Raw genomic sequence first — 19,037 nt, 5'->3', positions numbered from 1 at the left:
CTGCTATTGCTGACACCCTGCCAACATACACCATGCCTTTGTGTGTTGCGACAAACAACACCCTTCACGTCATTCTCCTTCTCTGGACCCTCTAGACGGCGTCCTCGCTCCCCGGGATCTCCTTCCAGATTCGGAACAGAAAAAAGTCTTTCTTTGCTGTTTAGTTTAATTAGTGCGGACTGCCCCAGCCTAACATCAATTGAATTGATAACAGCTGGCTGAGCACTCTTCCTATTTGCTTTTAATGTGCTTGAGTTTTTCTTCATCGTGTACTCATTACAGCAAGATTGTCGGACTGTTTACAATAACACATGGTTTCAGACTGTAGCCTAGGTAGCAAAGGTTTGGGTGTTACCCTGTGGGGGTTGTGAGTGAAAGGGGCTGTGTTTTGGACTCTCGCCCTTAACCCCAGGATAGGAGTTCCTCCCCCGTGAGGTCCTCCAGCATTTTACCAGCCTCTAGGGGGACTATTCATTAGTGGCCTCACCACCCTAGGCTCATGGAAAGGGTCTCCCTTCTGTTGAAAAGTGACACCATTTGGAAGATCGTCACAGGTAGTAGAAATGCAGTAGGGAGCAGGTGTTTGAGGTATCTAATGGCATTGGCCGTTCATTGCCTTGAGCATACTCCTAGGTCTTATGCAAAAGGAAACCAGGCCAAGTAAAGGAAATCGGTGAAGCTGGAATGTGCCCTTCTACTGGAGCTTTCACCAAACGCATACAGTGAGGGCTAGTATCAAATCTGGCAGGATTCAGCTCTCGGGTAGAATGCCATAGATGTAGCCCAACCACTGGATGCAGTAATCTGCGAAAATGAAGGGCATTGTCTCTATCATCTTAATGAGGCTGCAAGAAGTCAAATGGGATATCACACATACAATTAAAAAGTCTTTAATGGTTGGCAGTTCATAGAATTATGAAATCATTACCTTGGAAGAAAATTACAATACATCTCTATGCTCAAGTTCTTACCCTATTTTCTCTGGGAAGTGTCTCCGGGAGCAAAAAGAAGATGAACACTAGGTCGATGACTGCAAACAGTAGAGCAAGCAGAGCTGGTCGCATGTAGAAGATTTCTCCACTTGCTGCATTCATAGCGAAGATTGCTCCAATCATAGGCCCAACAGTGAATCCAAGAGAGAAAGCAATGCCAATCATAGCCTGCAAAACAAAGCAGAAGAGTGTGGTCAGGCCACTTACTGATCACAACCTTCGAGCATGCAGGTAGTGACCAAACAAAAGTAGCCATGCCATTAAACTAATTTAACCTTTGATACAGGTATTGGGTAAACTGTTTCAACAATAAGTTTAGGCCTCAACGGAACAAGACTCCAAACACAAACCCACTTAACAGGTGCTTTTTTATTTTGATTGGAAACACTAAGGCAATCACACATGCTAGATTTAAAAAAGATGTTCCTTCAGTAAGAGAGCAAAAAGTTAATGTTGTGAATCTTGCATACAATTCTGAAAGGTAGGTCCTCATGCGGCTGCCTAAATGTGCCTGAAAAGCACATTTAGTCTGCTTCAAACCACAATGTTTCAAGTTTTCATTGTAGTACATCTTCAAATGGAATTTCATATTTAGATTGGGGGCGTTTTGGCTACCTGTGCATCTGCAATGTATCCTCTGGCCAAAGGACTGAAATGCTGCTTTACCCTCGCCAGGTGGTTGGGTTTACAAGGTATCAGGTAATGTCCCCATACATAATGTCGCCGGGAAAAGCCATTGGCAATATTATATATTGTGACATTATATATGGGCCGGGTTGCAGGGGATGTCCCCTGCTCCTCTTGTAAAAAAAAAAAAAGAAAAGAAAAAATAGAATCCAGGGTTTGCAGGGGTGTCCCCTGCATGTTCAATGTAATAATGGCTCCGCAAAAAACAGCAACTTTTTTGTCAGGAGACATTTTTGCGGGGACATTCCATGGAACCGAGAATACCATCTGAAGGAAAAATCAGTGGATGGTTAATTCTGATTGGTTGGGCTTTAAGAGTATAGGGTCATCTCCAAGTGTAAGAGTTTAAGCTCCAAAGATGTAGCAACCTGAACACTGACATTTCCTAGCAGATAAATGATTTTGTAAAATACTTTTCTGCAAAATTTAGTAGTTTTACAATGTCGTCCCTGTCCTGTGTGATGAATCCGGCAGAGTCATCACAGAATCCCAGCTTAAAGTCTTCTCCTATGTGGCCAGGTGAAGGCAGCCGCTGCCTGATCCTAACCCTGGGGGTGGATCACATGGGAGAAGAAGGCCATCAAGGGAATGTGGTGATGTCGGGAGGGACGCAGTATTCATCCTCTGAGGTTGAGGTTTTCCTAATGCCTAAATATCTAATGGCATGTCGTAGAAGGGCTTCCCGTCCCAGACTTGCTCGAAGAGCCAAGTACAAGATCATAAACATGAAAACGATGTATATTAGGGAACAGGGATTTAATGTAACTACATTTAGTAGTTATGATTCTGCATTGTGTGTGGATAAACCTAAGAGAAAGCAATTACTTCCTTTTAAATCTTCCCTTAAAATGACTACCTATTAATCACTCAGAGTGGATTAAATGATCTTAAAGTAACTAAGAACATGATGGACTTCAAGTCCCATAATACTCTTAGTACTGAGACGAGGAAGAGGGATCCAGAGTTGCTAAAACGTAGTGAGCGGTCTAGTTGTGGTATTGACCCACACCTGAGCAGGACCTTTAAACATTTAAAGGCCTTGCAGGTGCATGTCAGGAGGAAGCAGTGGGAGAAGCAGGAGAAAGCAGAAGTGGGAGCCGTAGCTGTACGCCGTGCAGAGAAAGTGGCAACGGTCAGGGTTTCTGGAAGATGAAGAGGACGGCAAGCAAGAAGCAGCGTTGCGCCCAGCTGTCCTGAGGGAGAGAGAAGCTCTCAGTGTCCTGCATCTTGTCCCGGTGTGAGGCTTTCACCGGAGCGCATGTGGAGCAGTGAAAGCTTCATTGACAGGCCGTGCAAGCAGCAGAAGTCCTGATGAGCGAAGACACAGAACCAGCGAGAGACGCCAGGCAAGACCAGTGAGTTGGCCCGATACAGGTGAGCCCTCTGGGCGCTCCGAAGTAGACTGCTGTTTAAGAATGTACACTTTGAACATCGAACCTTTGAATTAAAGCAATCTGGGCGCAACTCTCTTATTAGGCGAGGTCGAATTGGAGAATATTGCAACCGCATTGCCAAAGCCAAAAGGGGGCAATAATCAAGCAAAGTGAATTAAACATCACAAAAGGGAAATGTTGAATAGGAGCATATTGTTACCCGCAAAGCCCAAGCCAAAAGGAGGCAACAATAAAACAAAGGAGATAGCTTTGGAGCCTGCATTGCCAAAGCCAGTGAAAGCTGTGTGACATCCAGGCCACTTGAATGTAGCAGTCCTAGAACAAGATACCATGGAGGAGAAAGTTGTTAACTGCATTGCCAGCAGCCAATAGGTTGTGTAGAAAAATTAGAGGCTGCAGGAGAAAGGCCCTCCTTGTAGAAAGGATCAAGGGGGAGAGAAGTGTAACCAGCATTGCATATGGAAAACAGATCAATATGAGAAGCATTGTACTTTTGTACAATATACATCTAGCAGAAGTTGTGAACCAATTGTGTTGAAAGTCAAGAGGAACAGGGGAGAACAAAACAACGATCTCACTAGGCCCAGTGACATTGAGAACGCGCAAGTGCATGGGAAACGGAAAGGGGAGAAGTGCATGAAAGAGGGGAGAAGTGCATGGAAGGGGAGAAGTGGAAAGTGAGGAGCAGGACAGATAAATTATAATAAATCAATAAAAATAAATAAATAATAAAGGCAATAAACGATGGTAGTGCAGCCAGCTACTGGCAAGTGCTGTGGTGAAGGCAGCAGAGAGGGTATGTCTGATAAGTGCAGAAAGAAAAGAAAGGTGATGGGGGTCTGTATGGGTACAGATACAGATCCCAGTGCAAGGGGTGGCCCGCAGGCAGTGCAGGAGGGTGGCAGGGTGAGCAGGTACCTGGGCCCAGAGGACAGATGGTGGCTAGGTGCACGGTGCCAAGAGGGAAACAGATCGGCAGGGCAGAGGGAGGGCAAAGGCAGAAGCAAAGAGGAAGGTCTTGAGGTGCTTCTGGAATCAGAGATGGTTCTCCTCAAGTTTCAAAGTGGCAGGGAGGCGGTTCCAAAGGGAGGCATCAGCCGAAGACCGAGATCTAGCCCAAGCTTGATTATTTGAAAAGAAAAACGACTGACCCTGAGGGAGGTAGAGGAGAGAAGAGCTCGAGAGGGGAGGTATTTGCGGAGGGATAGTTGAAGGTATTTTGGACCCAGGCCCCAGAAAGCCTTGTGGACAATGCAGAGGGTTTTGAATTTAATCCTTGCATCCACTGGGAGCCAATGAAGGGATTTCAGAGCTGGAGAGATACGATCCCAGGGCTTGAGGTCAAGGACAAGTCTTGCAGTCCTGTTCTGGATTAGTTGTAAAGGGCAGAGAGTAGAGGCAGGAAGATTCAGAAAGAGGCTGTTACAATAGTCCAAACTGGAGAGAACCAGAGCTTGGTAGACAATGAGCTTCTGGGGCAAGGAGAGGAAAGGCAGGGTACTTCGGAGGAGGTGCAGTAGGAAGTTTGACTTTTTAGAGACATCAGAGATATGGGCAGAGAAGGAAAGTGTGGAGTCAAAGATGACCCAGAGGTTCTTAGCCTCGCAGGTAGGGGTAGGAGGAGGGCCAAGGGAGACCGGCCAGAGAGTGAAGGGAAAGGATGGTGAAGGTGTGCCGATGAGGAGGATCTCAGTCTTGTTGGCATTCAAAGATCAATGGCGGCACACCAATCTTTAATGGCAGTTAGGCAATCAGAGATGAGAGAAGGAGAGGAGGTGGCCGAAGGCAGCCTGAAAAGGAGTTGTGTCATCTGCGTAGCACTGGACATTTGAGCAGAAAACAGCAATGCAGTGGGGGAGAGTTGCCAGGTATTGGATGAAAAGCCAGGGCGAGAGGTTAGACCCCTAGGAAACAGCACAGGTAGAGAGGGAGATAGATGATAGGAAGGACGCAAGTTGGACCTGGCAGGGTCGGTCAGAGGAAAGAGGTCAGCCAGGCCAGAGCCTGATCAGTGATAACCAGGTTATCACGGAGACGGTTGAGCATGGTGATATGGTAGACCATGTCGAAGGCAGAAGAGAGATCGAGTAGGATGAGGACAGAGGTAATCTTTTAGAGTCAAGGTTGGAGAGGATCTTCACGGATGTTCAGGAGAGCGTTTCCGTGATGCTTATGAAGAGGAAACCCTGCCCATAGCTCCAGAATGTTGATATGGAGATCCTTCTCCTCCAGCAGCCACAGGCCTCTGGCATGCAGGCATCCGGTGTGGGCTCCCCATCCTTCCAGGGAAGTGTCTGTGGTGACCGTCTCCTAGTATGGTGGGATTTGAAACCCTGCAGGCCGGGTAATGTTGGAGCGGATGCCCCACCACCCTATCGCCCGACTGAACTCGTCAAGTGGGATTTTGTCTGAGAAGCTTCCGGACACCTGTATCCAGCGAGCGTCCAGGAACTCTTGAAGAGGTTGCATCTGTAACCTGCAGAGCCGGATGAGCTAGATGCAGGACAACAACATGCTGAGCAACTACTTGATGGTTTGCACCTAGCTGTCTTCGACAACTGCCGCTGCACCTTCCCTTCAATGGCTGCTACCCTCCCCTCAGAGGGAGACGCCAGACACCGTATTGAGTCTGGCCCCCTAGGAACAGCGTGTTCTGCAATGTCAAGCAGGACTTTGGATAGTTGATGGAGAATCCCAGATCTGTCAGTAGATCGACAGTCGCCTCTGTGTGTCCGACGGCCAACTCCTGCGAGCGGGTCCGAATGATCCAGTTGTCGAGGTACGGGTATACATGTATACCCGTAGACTTAGATGGGCCGCCATCAGTGCCATGCATTTTGTGAACACTCTGGGGGCCGCATTCAATCCGAAAGGTAGGGCCTTGAACTGGTAGTGCTGACCCTGCACTACGAAAACGCATAAACCTTTGATGCTTCTTGTGAATGTGGAAATAGGTGTCCTCCAGGTCCAGCGACATCAAGAAATCTCCTTCCTCCAGTTGGCCGAGCATGTGCTGCAACGTGACCAGCCTGAACTTTTGGGACTTTAATATTTGTTGAGACGTCGCTAGTCTAGAATGGGCCTCCAACCCGCTGTCTTCTTTCTGACCAGAAGTATCTGGAATAGAGTCCGAAGCCCCAGAGTTGTTGGGGAACTAGTTATATCACCCCTTTTTCGCAGCATGGCCCGTACCTCTTTGAGGAGCTGAGGGGATGGCTGCTCCTGACTGGTAGCCGCAGGGATCCACGGACATATGCATTGAAACTCCAGGGTGTGTACCTGGGCGAGAACATCCAGCACCAATCTGTCAGTGGTGATCTTCTTCCATTTGCTGATAAACCAAGTCAGCCGGCCGCCCGCCGGATGTCCCGGCCGGTTGAGGTTTGTTTCTGAGCCAGCGTCCTGTGCTGTGGATGACGGTGACGCTGTCCTCCGCTACTGTAGGCCTGGGAACGGCCCCTGTAGGTTTCCTGGGTCATGGATCTGAAAGGCTGATGGTACGAAGTGGAGAAACCCTTGGAAGACCTGCTCGACTTTCCCTTGGAGGAGCAAAAAGAAGAGCGCTGCTGCTGAAGAGTGCCCAAGGAACGGGCTGTCTCCCACTCTGCTTTGATGGCCTGGAGGGACTGGTCAACGACCTTCCCAAACAAGTTCTTCCTGTCGAAGGTCATGTCCCACACCTTCGCCTAGACCGCCTTCTGGAAATTCGTGGCCTTCATCCAGCCTTGTCAATGAAGGCAGACACTGTTCCCCACCTGCCGGTACCCCGTGGCGGCGACGTCGAGTGCTACTGTAATGGCGTGATCAGGCACAACCTCCCCATCCTGGAAAGAGTGATTGCCTCCATCTTCTTATCGTCTGGTCGGAACTCCAGAATAGGCCACAGCTTGTACCACTGCTTCCTGTCGTACCTGGCTGATCGCCAATGCGTTGGCCACCTTGATAGTGGACGCTGTGGTGTAAATCACCTTCCTTCCCATGGCATACAACTTCTTCCTCTTGCTGTCCGTAGGGACCAAAGAAGACTAGAACGGGTTTGCCGACCGTTTCCAAGCTGCCGCGGAGAACACCAAATCCGGCGATGGTTGCGACCTCAGGCACTTGGGTGTGGAGTCCGGCACCCGATACTTCTCCAGCCTATCTCGTTTGGCTGGAGCCATGCAAGGGTTCTTCATGAGTGCCAGGCCCTCTTCCCACAAGGCATCCAGAAGGGGCACTGCCATGATGGTCATCCTTTTTGCCTCGCACCTCTGGTACAAGAAACCCTCCTTCCTGGTTTCTTCGGGCACAAGCTGAAAAAGCTTGTCGGCTTTGGCAATCATGCAATGGAACGACCCCACCTCATCCGGTGGGGACGCCCTCAGTGGCGCATCAAAAATCAAAGACTCGCCGTCCGCTGCAACGATATCCTCATCGTCGTCCGTAGTCATGGCTGTATCCGTCCCCATACCTGTGTCTGGGTCTGCTGCGGATGCAGAGGCTTAAATGGGGCATCAGATGGCACTTCCTCTTCATCGTTGGAGGCTGAACAGGTGAGTGGGGCACCACTGAAACCGGGCCGGTGTCATCCTCTTCTGGATCTCTGACACCAAGGTGTGAAGGGTCAACAGAATGTCCAGAGACATTTCTCGGCTGAGCTTGCGGGAAATCGGAAAACTAGGCCCCCCTGTGTTGCTGTCTCCATCGCCCTTGTCCTCCTCTTTCACATCCCCGTGGGCCATGTGCAAGGACTCCTGGTCCTCGTCGTCTATGGACAAGACCTCCATGGCTTGTGCCACGCACTGGGAGGGCTGTTACGGGACATCCTTGCCCCATCCCACTTTTTTCCCCCTGTGGTGCTTGAACCAGGGTCTGAGCCGGTTTCCCCCCTTCTGGCATGCCAGAAGACTTTGCCGAAGTCACTGCAGTGGTGTCGCACCTTGGGGGCAGGGATACCTTCTGTGCTGCGGGAGCTACCTTCACAGGGTCAGCTCCCTTAGGAGTTGTGAGGGCAGCTGCCACCAACTCCATCATTGACAAAGTCTTAGCCTGTGCGGATGGGGCCTGCTTGGGAAGTTCTGCCTTCTTCTCCTCTGTCCGTGGCTTCTCAGACTTCTCCCACAGTTTAGCCGAGGTAGATTTCCTTTTTGAGGGGGAGCTCAATTGCCGGCTGGCAATGAAGGCGGAGGGTGATGTCGATCACGCCCTATCCAACTTGGGACCCGCTTACGCAGCAAACCCGGTAGACTCGGACTTGCAGTTCTTCGCCCTTGTCTTGGACACTCACGGATGAGGCACCCTCAAAGGACTTGGAAGACCGCTCCTCGGACCGGCTGGTCCTGGAAGAGGCATGACCCTGTTTGGGGCACGGGGCAGAGGCCTTAGCATTAAGCTACGCTGCCAGTCTGCTGTGCCTGTCCTTCGACATCGTCTTGGAGAACCCGAGGCACATCTCGCACTCCACCTCCTTTTGGTCCGGGTGCAGGCAGCAGAGGCATTGCAGATGCTTGTCTTGCACAAACACATTCCGGAGCCCGCACTTGGTGCAGGGCTAGAAGAGGGACCCTCCCTACTCCCTTCTCCTCCGTCATGGTCGGAGCGTGCAAAGTAGGTCCAATGGCCTTCTGGAATCTTAGACGATCCTCCTGCTGAAATTCACAGACAATGGATCCCTCCTTTCGGCAGATACAGAAAAAAGCACACAGGATCTTTTGGAGCAAAAATTGAAACTTTTTCCGCCGGAAACACGAAAAAAACTTAGAAGTAGCTCGCAGAGCAAACTCGAGGACTCCCAACACTGAAGCGTGCAGTAAAAATCTGAAGATGGCTGCCAGAGGAGGGGCTTAGGGAAACAACTGTCATTGGATGGGGGCAGTATGACCCAGAGGACAGCAAGTGGTTTAAAGGAGAAATTCAGTTTGTAAGTGAAAGTGAAACTGTTTTTTCTTTTACCGAGGATTCCCAGCCCGACGACAGGGAATATTCATGAGCATGTGAATCCAGGCCAGACCCCATGCTGGAGAACTCTACCTACGTGTCCGTCTCGCATTTCTGACACCTCACACCTGCCAATCTGACAGTAAACTGGGTCCCCACTAGGTTTGTTCTTCCCCAGAAAGAAAAGTCATCCTTTCATAAATTGCCCCATAAATGGGACATTCTATTGATGCTTGCAATTTGCATACTGGCTGTGCGTCTTGCATGTTGGGGCTGGTTTCATTTTGGACTTACACGCCCATTATGGTGACCGGAATTAATTAATCAAAAATCACAACAAATCCATAAAGTAGATATAACACAGATACAGAAGGAACCTGCCAAAGGCAGAGAACTGAAATAAATATATAATAGAGTGTAATGTATGAGAGATGAGATAATAGCTGAAAGTATTGATGCCTACAAGAGGGTTAAATATTGAATTACTGCAAAGCACATGGCGAGATCCGTTTCGAGTTTCCCAATGGAGGTGAATCTGGAAAGTCTTGTTTTCTCTCAGACTTCCATAATTAAGCTTGGTTTCAGAAGGGGAGGTTGTTGAAGAGATCCTAGTAAGGGTGACAAACTGGACCGTGGCCTGAGATAGCCTTGCTTCAGAATAATTAATTCTACAGTCACAAATTCAGTAGACTAGAAATCTCATGACTTCTGAAGCCACTTACCACTTTGGTGAAAGCACCAGAAGTAAGGGTTGCCAAATGTTGAAGACTCTAGGATGGTCGGGAACTACGGTGTGTGGGGTTTCCCTGAGCCCTTCCTTCTGCCAGCTACCAAATTGTTAGAGAATGAGGAAGACCAACAAGCACAAGAAAACCTAAAGCTCAACACACTGCCTGCAACACCCACAGAATACTCCTGTCTTGCCCTTGGAAATGGAGCTGGTGCACATCCTTGTTCTGCCATCGTAAGAAATTGTCCATTCTGGAAGCAAAGCTGTTCGGTTTTATTTTCTTTTTGAGTATAGTTCCCACTTTGTGAGTACCCCAGTCTTTTTGCTGGACTATTGGATTTTTGGTCTATTTCTGCTGAGTGAGTGGTAACCTTTTTTAATTTTTTTTATTTGTTTGGCTGATTTGATTCAACCTTTCAATTTTATTTTCAATTTATATTTACAAAATGACATAAAAGCAAAGAAAAAGAATAATTTTTTCATAATTCATTACAATAGAAACAGTTTTTTGCATAGTTAATACATTCCAATTTACAATTCATCAATGTATGAGTTTACATCTTGCAGATTCTTGTGACAATTATTAAAATTAATCTGGAAATAAACAGATCAAGAAATGAACAATCGCTTTCCTCACAGAAAATTTTGTGCTGCAGAAGAGACGCCGCCATATGTCCTCATGACTAGTCGGTGCATAGATGTATAATGTATTTGAGAAAAATAAGTTTCTCTGTGACTCCAAATCGGGGCAAGAGACTATGATATCTTCCAGCGTCTTTCTCTGCTTATTATTTTTGCAGAAACGACAGAAATTTCGCCCTTTTGGTATCTGTTTTCTTCTTGCCAAGATGTTGTTTGTAGGCCATAGATTTAGCCTGAATCTTAAGTACTTATTTCTTATGTATGGCGATGGAAATTTGACCAGATAATCTGACATTTGGCAATGCCTCTTTTGTCCAAACAATGCAATAGAGAAATTGTTATATGCAATATACTTGTCTGTATTCACAATCCAATTGTACTGCTACAATGTCTTTTTGGCTTGTATTGGATTCTCAAGCAACATTTGCACACTGATACTTTTGTCTGATAGATTCTTATAAACGTCTAGACGCCATTGTTGCGAAAAGGGATGTGTTGAGATCAGCAAGTAATGTACTACTATCCCTAAAATATTGTTTAGTTGCAAACTCAATAAGCATTTACACAAAAGAACAAGTTACTCTTACCTGGTAACGTTCTTCCGATGGGATGGTCCGACGGCGTATTCCATATCTATGACAGTAATCACCACAGCTGTGCTGCTTCGGAAAATCTTCGGCGTCTGCGTCCTGCGTCGATGAGCTGCCCTCGAGGACCTCCTTCGACGTCACTGGATGTTATAAGTAGGACGCACAACGCCCGTAGCCTCAGTTGTAGTTTTTTCCCCCAGAACGTGTGGAACCAGTCGTCTGCCAGTCTGACACACAAAGCCTTGCGGAAACGTAAGCTGCAATCGCATATGAACTTCTTAAGCGGGGAAGGTAGGGAGGGAGCGATATGGAATACGTCGTCGGACCATCCCATCGAAAGAACGTTACCAGGTAAGAGAGTAACTTGTTCTTCGAGGGGATTGGGTCCTCCGGCGTATTCCATATCTATGACAGACTCCCAAAGCAGTACCAATGCAAGGAGGTGGAAAAAGAATTTAGAAAACAGATATTTAGAATGCCCAATCAAATTGCGGAGTAAAGGACCGGCTTGCCAAAGGCCAGATCCTGCCCACGGATGGAATCGAGGGAGTAGTGACGTACAAAAGTATGTACCGAAGCCCAGGTGGCTGCATCACAGATGTTACGAATAGGAACCCCCCTCTGTAGGGCAGTAGAGGCAGCCATACCCCTGGTAGAATGGGCCCGTAAGCCGACCCGTGGGGCCTTACCTGCCAAGCGGTAACACTCAGAGATAGCCAAAATAATCCAGCGAGACAAAGTCTGTTTCATCACAGCTTGTCCCAAACGCTTTCCAGCGTAACCAATGAAGAGTTGATCGTCCACTCTGACCCGCGACATGCGTGCAATATAAAAGCTTAACACTCTCCTAGGATCAAGCCTATGGAGCCTCTCCTCTTCCTTACCAGGATGTGGAGGAGGATAAAACGCCGGAAAAACAACCTTCTGGCTTAAATGAAATTCCGACACCACCTTCGGAAGAAAGGAAGGACGAACTCTAAGGACAACCCTGTCCTTATGAAATACAGTGAAGGGTGGCTTAAGTGCCTGTAACTCACTCACTCTGCGAGCGGAAGTGACCGCAACCAAAAACACAGTTTTAAGAGTTAACATTCTCAACGGGCATGAACGCAAAGGCTCAAACGGAGCACCCATCAAAAACTTGAGAACAAGGTTAGAATCCCAACCGGGCAACAGGAAAGGTGACGGAGGGAACACATTAGTGAGCCCTTTCAGAAACATAGAAATTAAAGGAATTTTAAAATAAGAACACTCTTCAGACGAGAGCTTAAATATGGAAAGCGCCACCAACCCTTTAACGGTACCCACTTGCAGGCCCCTGTGGGCCAAAGAAAGCAAAAAAGACAGAACCATGGGAATGTCACATGCAAAAGGATCCACATTCTTAACCCTGCACCAGTCGCAGAACTTACGGCAACGGTACAAGGAATTTGTTGCTGGCCGTCTGGCCCAGAGCAACACCTCCATCACGTCTTCAGGGAGGTCCCAATCCAAATATATCAACCTTTCATAAACCAAGGCTGAGGGATCTGACCTCTGGATGGAGAACCTGACGCCCCTCCCGTGAGAGCAGATCGTCTCAGTAGGGAAGACGACGTGGAGGGCAGATGGACAAGTCGAGAAGGTCCGGGTACCACGTCCTCCGGGCCCACGCCGGAGCAATGAGGATCATCCGGGAACCAAACCTCTGTAGTACTTGCGGGATGACGGGGACTGGAGGAAACGCGTACAGCAGTGGGAATGACCACTCCACCACAAACGCATCTCCTAAGGCTCCTTTTGGAGGAAATTCCCACGAGCAGAACCTCTCGCACTTCCGGTTGACACTGGAGGCGAATAGATCCACTTGAGGGTTCCCCCACATGGCGAAGATCTCCAAGCGAATCTCCTGAGCCAACTCCCACTCGTGAGAGATCACGCTCTGCCTGCTCAGAGCATCCGCCGTCTCGTTGTCGTCTCCCGCCAGATGAACTGCTGAGATCGAAACTTCCTGCTGGATTGCCCAGAACCAGAGCTGCATCGCCTCCCTGCACAGAGGAAGTAACCCTGCCCCCCCCTTTTGTTGAGGTAGTGCATGGCCACCATGTTGTCCATCAGGATCACGACATTCTTCCCTCGTACAGTCGGCAGAAAAGCCTTCAGGGCTAGCCTGACGGCCCTCAGCTCCAACAGACTGATATGGAGTCTGGACTCCGACGGAGACCAACGACCGCCGACTTTCAACTCGTTGGCATGAGCTCCCCATCCCGTGAGGGATGTGTCCGTCACGATCGTCCCCTCCGGCCAGGGTAGCCAAAACGGAGCCCCCTTCATCAGATTGTCTTCGACGGCCCACCACAGAAGGTCCTGGGCGACCGAGGACGGCACCTGAACAGGGTCCGACATCCTGCCGGAGGACTGAAACCACTGGAGCTTGAGTGCCCATTGCAAAGATCTCATCCGCAACCTGGCCTCTGGCACCAGAAGAATACAGGATGCCATGAGGCCGAGCAATCTCAAGAACTCGAATGCTGGGAGACTCTGGGCAAGCTGAAACTTGTGCACCATCTGCTGAATGTGATGAGCCCTCACCTGGGGAGGAAAACAGTGCCCCAGGGACGTGTCGAGCACTGCTCCGATGTACTGGAGCCTCTGAGTGGTGTCAAATGGGACTTCTTTAAATTGAGGGAGAAGCCCAGCTTGTGTAGAGAGTGGCAGGTGACTGACAGATGATCCAGGAGACTTGCTCGGGAGAGCGCGCCCTGATCAACCAATCGTCCAGGTAGGGGTAGACATGAATCCTCCCTTTCCTGAGGTGTGCTGCCACCACTAGCATGAGCTTGGTGAAGACTCTCGGGGCGGAGGTGAATCCGAACGACAGGACCCGAAACTGAAAGTGCGAGTCGCCAACCGCGAACCTCAGGTACTTCTTGTGCTTTGGTTGTATCGGCACATGAAAATAAGCGTCCTTGAGGTCGAGAGACACGAACCAGTCCTGAAGTTGAAGGGCCTGGAGGACTTGAGAGAGTACCCATCTTGAACTTGTCCTTCCTGAGGAGTTTGTTCAAACCGCCCAAGTCCACGATGGGTCTCAATCCCCCGTCTTTCTTGGAAATCAAAAAATAAGGGGAATACCATCCCTTGCTCCTCTCCGCTACAGGCACCAGTTCTATGGTGCCTTTCTCCAGCAGGGATTGAATTTCCTGCGCAAGGAGCGGATCCGGACTCTTCAAAGAGAGATTCCCCGGTGGATTGTCTTGAGGCCTCTACCGGAAAGGAAAACAGTAGCCATGGGTTATGATCTCCAGAACCCACACATCTGAAGTAATGGCGTGCCACTCTGCAAGTTGCTGCGCCAGCCTTCCCCCAACCGGCGAACCATGAGACATGGCCTCATGACTGAGCTGAAGCAGCTGCGGCGTTGCCTGAGGGCAAAGAGGCGGCAACAGCCCAAGCGGCCTTGGCACCTCGAGTACCTTGCTTTCCACCTCTGGCAATCCTACGATTGCCCCTTTGACTGGCAGCTCCTCTCGCTTTACCAAAGGGCGAGTAATAACGAAAGGAACCTCCCCTCCATTGCTGTCCCCTAGGACGAAAAGGCGGAGGTTGGCGAACTGCAGCGCCCAGCGACTTCAAGGCTCTCGTCAGTCTTGCTGCCAAAAAGATGTTCACCGTCAAAGGGCATTTTGAGGAGCCGGGCCTGCACATCCGCAACCACGCAAACCTGCGTATCACGGTGCTCGCAGCCATGGACCGGCTGACGCAATCCGCCATGTCCAAACCCGACTGAACGGCCTCACACATGGCGTCCTTACCATCATGAACCATGGCAAGGAAACCATCCCCTTCGGGAATATGTTCAGCCGCTAAGGAAACAGTTTCACAGAGTGTGCGTGAAATGTGACAAGGCACATACAGAGTTGGCCGCCTCAAGCGCCATACCCCCTGAAGAACACACTTTCTTTGCCCAGCCGTCAAAACGCTTGTCGTCCCTATTAGGAGGGATGGTAGGATACGACGCCTGCTTTGCCGGGGCCGTAGCTAGCCGCCTGCACCACCAAATTCTCCGGAGTGGGGTGCTTGGTCAAGTAGCAGGGGTCGCTACTGGCTGGGCGGTATTTTCGCGGCAAAGACTTGCCCACTGCCGGGAGACTCTGCATGGCAGTCAAAGCCGCCGCCACCCTCCTCTGTAGAGCCATATAGAACAGCAGTACCGGGTCAGTTGGTGGACCTTGGTCGAGGATATCCGTAAGGCCATCCTGAAGAAAATCCCCTGGGGGAGCAGACCAACCCAAGTACTCGTTGACCCTGGACATAAGGCGCCGGTAAGAGGAGTCGGCATGAGTGCTAGGCTCAGGTCTACAAAACTCCACCTCCGGAGAGGTGTCCAGCCCACTAGCATCATGCAGGGATTGACGCAAGTCTTCAATCTGGCAATGGCCCGAGAACATCTCGTCGGTACCATATCCGGAACCATGCATTCATCAGAGCCCTCATCCACCTCCGAAATAAACTCAAGCTGGCAGAAACAAGGCACAGAATGCGGAACAAAGCCATGCTTGGCCTTTGCCAGAGCCTTTCTAGGCGGTTCCACCGAGCCCCGGGGAACCCCCGTCAAAACAGCCTCGAAAGGCGTGGAGTGAATCGGCGTTGAACGTGGCGCCGACAGCATCGATGGTGCCGACACCGTCCTCGAGGCCGGGGCCCAGAGCGTGTCCCTCAACAGCCTGCGCGCCGATGGCGTCGACGACTTCTTCGAAGGCGGGGCCTCAAAAGAGTCCGTCGAGGACCTCGGCGCCACCGTCGTCAACGTCTTCCTTGAAGACACCACAGGTTCACTCGGTCTCGAGCGCGTCGAGGATCGGGACCTGGATCGGGCATGCCGAGAACGATTCCCCTTGTCCGAGCGGGACCTTTCCCGCGAATCAGGACGACCACCCGAGCCCGAAGAGGTACGAGCAGTTTCTTGACCGATCACGACCGACCCCACTCGGAGGCGCGGACGGACCAGTGCCCTGCGATTCGAGAATCGCCAACATTTTCTTCCCGAAGGAAGCCCATTCCTCTGGTGTCGTGTGCTTGGTGGGGTAAGCGACCCGCCGACGGGCGGAGTCCTCGGAAGAGGACGGGGAAAGCGACCGATGACGGCGCTTCCGGGAGTGCCTCGAAGAGGCAGAGGAGTGGCGGGACCGAGACCCAATGGACTTCCGACGACGCGGAGAGTCGCCTCTCGCATCGTCCGTCAAAAGCCCCGCAGATCTCGACTTCCATGGCTTAGACACCTTACCTACCGATAACTTCTTCTTGCGCTCCCGCAAGGCTTTTGACGTGAGCGACTGGCAGTCGACACAGTCATCCGTGTCATGGGCCTCCCCGAGGCACCAGAGGCAGGCGTTGTGCGAGTCCGTAACCGACATCTTGGACCCACAGTCCCCGCACTTCTTAAAGCCCGGACGCGGTGTGGAAGACGAGGTAGACCTCTTCACGAAGAAAGACTTCACAATACGAAACAGGTTCGAAGAACTGAGAAAGAACAGAAACTCCAAAGAGTCGAGGTACGCTGAGATCTCCGAAGTGAACATGTTCGAGGAAAAAACGGAACTAAGGCTACGGGCGTCGTGCGTCCTACTTATAACATCCAGTGATGTTGGCCGTCAGAGGAGGTCCTTGAGAGCGGCGTATCGACGTCATCGATGCAGGACGCAGACGCCGAAGATTTTCCGAAGCAGCACAGCTGTGGGGATTACTGTCATAGATATGGAATACGTCGGAGGACCCAATCCCCTCGAAAGGCGCATTTTTTATATATGACATAGCCTGCTAACGATGACAAACCCAGTTCGTGTCGCAAAATAGGTATTGGTGTACATATGGGTAAACGTAAGACCTTTATCCAGAATCTGGCTTCAAGCACATGGCATTTTGGATGTTGAGTGTTTAACAATGTTTCCATTCCATATACCAAAATTGGCACAACTTTTTGCTCATAGAAACCTAGGATATGTTTATATGAACATTTTCCATACTTGTAGGTCATAATTTTTGCTTGGGAGATTAACATTGTTAGTTTACAATCAAGAATAAGGAAATGCTTCACATATGATATAGAGTCTTGGACATGAATACCCAGATACTTATAATCAGATGCTATATGCAACACCTTTTGATGAATATGCCAGTTGTATTTATAATGTCGATTTACCATCTATATTTTACAGATTAATATCTGAGTCTTTTCCTGATTGACAGATAGGAAATTCGCAATAGTATACTGAGCCAAGCCATCCCATAATTTTTGCAGTCCTTTGGGGGTTCGTGACAGAAGGACCAAATCATCCACATATAATAACCAGGGTATGCGCTGAGTTGCTATTCTAGGAGGATCAGCTGCAATGGAAAGAAATGTTTTGCCAATATCGAGTATGAAAAATATGAAGAGACTGGACGCCAAGATGCACCCCTGTTTTAGCCCACGATCTGTTCTAATAGGGGCAGAGAGTAATCCCTCTGTGTTCAATCGAACTTGCAGCTGTGTGTCCAAGTGCAGATGTATTATTAATGCGATTAAGGAGGGCGGACATCCATATCGATGGAGTTTTTTATATAACAAATGGCGATCAATTGAATCAAAAGCCATCTTGAAATCCACAAAAGCCATATATAAGACTTGGTTTTCCTTTGCACATTGTGATTTCAGCATATTTAAGGTCATGATATTTGGGATTGTGCCCAAACCTGTCACAAACCCAGACTGTAAGGGATCTCGATTAAAGGTTTTTTGTGACTAGATGTTGAATTCCCGCAAAATATTCTGGGCAAATATTTTACTTGGTGCATCCAGCAGAGAAATCGGACGATAATTTGCCGGATTATTGCGATCTCCTTTTTTATAAAGGGGAATGATAATTGCACATTTCCATGACTGAGGAATCTTCTGCGTGTGATTAATGTTATTGAACATGTCATGCAGTATGTTGGCCCACACCTCAGGATGTTGTTTCAACATAAGATTTTACAGCCCATGAGGCCCTGGGGCTCTCGATCTACTGGCTTTATTTATGAAATATAAGATGTCATCTCTATCAAAGTGGAGATAAAACATCCAAATTTGTTGAACACCAGTGATGTTTGAATCTCCCTGTTTATATATTTTGGAAAAGTACTCAGCCCACATTTGTTCATTTATGCAATATAACTGTATAGCTATTTGATTTCCCGCTGTAGATTGATTTATCAAAGACCAGATTTGTCTAGCGTTTTTATGCAGCATGTTAGCTCAATCAATCTGATTTAGATATAAAGATGATTTATTTGCTCTCATCCAGTTTTTGTACTTCAACTTAATATGCTTTAGAACCTTCAGTCGGGGAACGAGTGGGAGATAAGCTGCCTGGCATTTTTCTTGTCTGACTTGTATTTTTTTGTCTTTAACTTCCTTACTGAAGTTATGTAAATGGGGCTTTTGCCTCTGTATTTGTGTTCTCGAGGTGGATTGAAATTTCTGCATGGCATCTGCATAAATTACTTCCTCTAAATCTGGATTGCTATTAGATTGTGCGAGCAACGATGCATAATGTTCTCCAAATGCCTCAAGTGAGTTAGTAGTCCAGGCTAACCTATGCCGGGCCGTATTTACACTTATATTTCCCTTGAAGTAATCAGATGGTGCTTTGTCTATGGAGTTCGGGACGGACCATTTCATAGACAGCATGTTGTGATCGCTCAAATTATTCTGGCACACTTGAAATGACGGAATTTGTGCCATACGGTTTTCTTCAACATAGATGTAATCTATTATACCGGCACTATTACCTCTCTGCCATGTGGCTCTCGAGGGGTTATCCGAGGGAAAGGAGCCATTCAAAACTAAGAAGTTTCTTGATTTGGCCAATTTTGACCATTTCAACAGACGTGTGCTTTGGTGATTGCTTTGTAGAGAAGAACAAGTTACTTTCTTACCTGGTAACGTTCTTTTGATGGGATGGTCCGACGACATATTCCATATCTATGACAGGTAATGTCCACAGCTGTGCTGCTTTGGAAAATCTTCGGTGTCTGCGTCCTGCGTCGATGTGCCGTCCCCGAGGACCTCCTCCGACGGCCAACA

The 19,037-nt window shown here is 48.9% G+C and overlaps 1 protein-coding gene across 2 annotated transcripts in view; it reads right to left on the bottom strand.

Annotated features, from left to right (window-relative positions):
- Positions 1-19,037, bottom strand: part of MFSD10 (major facilitator superfamily domain containing 10) — a 999,075-nt gene that overhangs the window by 532,300 nt on the left and 447,738 nt on the right. For both annotated transcript variants that reach the window (XM_069632064.1, XM_069632063.1), the window contains exon 6: positions 972-1,160. In XM_069632064.1, the coding sequence (XP_069488165.1) occupies positions 972-1,160 (189 nt within the window). The remainder of the gene's footprint in view (positions 1-971; positions 1,161-19,037) is intronic.

Source organism: Ambystoma mexicanum, chromosome 6q, assembly GCF_040938575.1.
Source record: "Ambystoma mexicanum isolate Mex_15411 chromosome 6q, UKY_AmexF1_1, whole genome shotgun sequence".
NCBI classification, from domain to species: Eukaryota; Metazoa; Chordata; class Amphibia; order Caudata; family Ambystomatidae; genus Ambystoma; species Ambystoma mexicanum.
This window is presented reverse-complemented; position numbering and strand designations above follow the sequence as displayed.